Here is a 1,379-nt window from a genome sequence, read left to right as displayed (position 1 = left end):
ATGTAGTTAAACATTTCTAAAAGTCAAAGAGATTGGGGTTGGGGTAGGGAACTGACTCTAAGTTTGTGTGCTGTCTCTTTACAGTTGGAAAGCCAACCAACCTGTTTTAAATGCTTCAAAATCAATTTTTCTTTGCTTGCTCCTAAAACTACTTAATTTCATTTTAACACCCGCCAGTTAACTTCAAAGAAATCAACAAGGAGCAGAATGTCAACGGTCAATCAAATCTGTCACACGTCATAATTTACAGTTTTGGCAAGATTTCATTAGGTCTGACCGAGAAAAGGATTGCCCCAAATTGATGCCCACTCTCTAGTTTTAATTTCCCATTCATTTTCGTTTGGAGACCCCACGCTGAAATTGCCCCTTTGGTCTGGTGTGGTCATACGCAAAAGAAGGTTGCAACAGGTTCTGAAGGAAATGCCAGGGACTGGGCAGCAAATTTGCTTCCATCTGCATGGATTAAGTATTGATCATCACGTACAACTAGATCTTGCAGAACCCTCAGCAAATAAAAGCATGCCCGCCACACACACACACACACACACACACACACACACACACACACACACACCCCCCCTTTTTTTTTGAGGCAGCGTAAAATCCACCAGGCACATCTCCCAAGCGGGACCTCTTTTGTGTCCCGGGATTTACACCCTTCCCCCCAGACGTCCGCACCGCTGGGGAAAAGGAGCGCTAGGCTACCGACTCCCACGGTTCCGCTAGGGCGACCTGAGCCGCAGTAGCGCTGGCCCTGCTCCCCGCTTCTGGCCCGGCCCCGGCGGACCCCACTTGCTTGCGGCGTGAGGAGCCAGTTTCCTGGGAAGATCTAAGCCTGAGTGCGGAGACTGCTCCTCGCAGCTCCGCGGCTCCGCCCTCCTCCCAGTCCCCAGAGTCGTGATGGAGCCCAGGCTCCGAACGGGGACATCCACGCACCCTTCCAGCCCCTTCCCCTAGCTTCAGACCGCTGTAAGTCCCGCCTTCCTCCCCAGGCCCGGTCTCCCTCCAGGGCCCACACCCTCGGGGCTCCCCGCCGCCCCACGAAACCGATCCAAGACTCAGTCCGCAAGCTGAGCACCATCCCATTCCCAACTTTGCTTTAAGCGCAGTGCCCCGCCCTGGGCCTGGGGCCGAGACGGGGGGTAGAGGGGGGCTGACCGACGGGCTTAGGAGGGGCCCAGGCCCCCCACACTCACCATCCTCCTGCCGAGTCCCTCCTCCTCCTCCTCCTCCCTCTGCCACCCCCGTTACCAGGGGCAACTATTGTGGCGCCGCCCCCGACGTCCCTCGGACGCACCGCGGCGGAGCAAAGCAATAGAACGCGCGGGTTCCAGCTCCGCTTTCCCCGAAGTGCGCAAGCGCGCCACGGTTCCCGCCCA

At 56.6% G+C, this 1,379-nt stretch overlaps 2 protein-coding genes and 1 long non-coding RNA gene across 9 annotated transcripts in view; 2 read left to right on the top strand and 1 right to left on the bottom strand.

Moving 5' to 3' along the window:
- Positions 1-1,346, bottom strand: part of ARL3 (ADP-ribosylation factor-like 3) — a 28,667-nt gene extending 27,321 nt beyond the window's left edge. The window contains exon 1 of one of the 2 annotated variants that reach the window (XM_005878231.2): positions 1,197-1,346. In XM_005878231.2, coding sequence (XP_005878293.1) covers positions 1,197-1,199 — 3 coding nt within the window. In that variant the 5' untranslated portion in view covers positions 1,200-1,346. Of the gene's footprint in view, positions 1-936; positions 1,102-1,196 lie in introns of those variants that run through there. The other variant, XM_014549404.1, reaches the window with a different exon arrangement.
- SFXN2 (sideroflexin 2) overlaps positions 1-1,379 on the top strand; it is a 50,204-nt gene that overhangs the window by 27,604 nt on the left and 21,221 nt on the right. The gene's annotated exons all lie outside the window — the stretch shown is intronic.
- Positions 1-1,379, top strand: part of LOC106728171 — a 14,771-nt gene that overhangs the window by 4,711 nt on the left and 8,681 nt on the right. The window lies entirely within an intron of this gene.

Source organism: Myotis brandtii, unplaced genomic scaffold, assembly GCF_000412655.1.
Source record: "Myotis brandtii unplaced genomic scaffold, ASM41265v1 scaffold550, whole genome shotgun sequence".
NCBI classification, from domain to species: Eukaryota; Metazoa; Chordata; class Mammalia; order Chiroptera; family Vespertilionidae; genus Myotis; species Myotis brandtii.
Note: the sequence above shows the minus strand (reverse complement) of the source record. Positions and strands in the feature narration are given on the sequence as shown.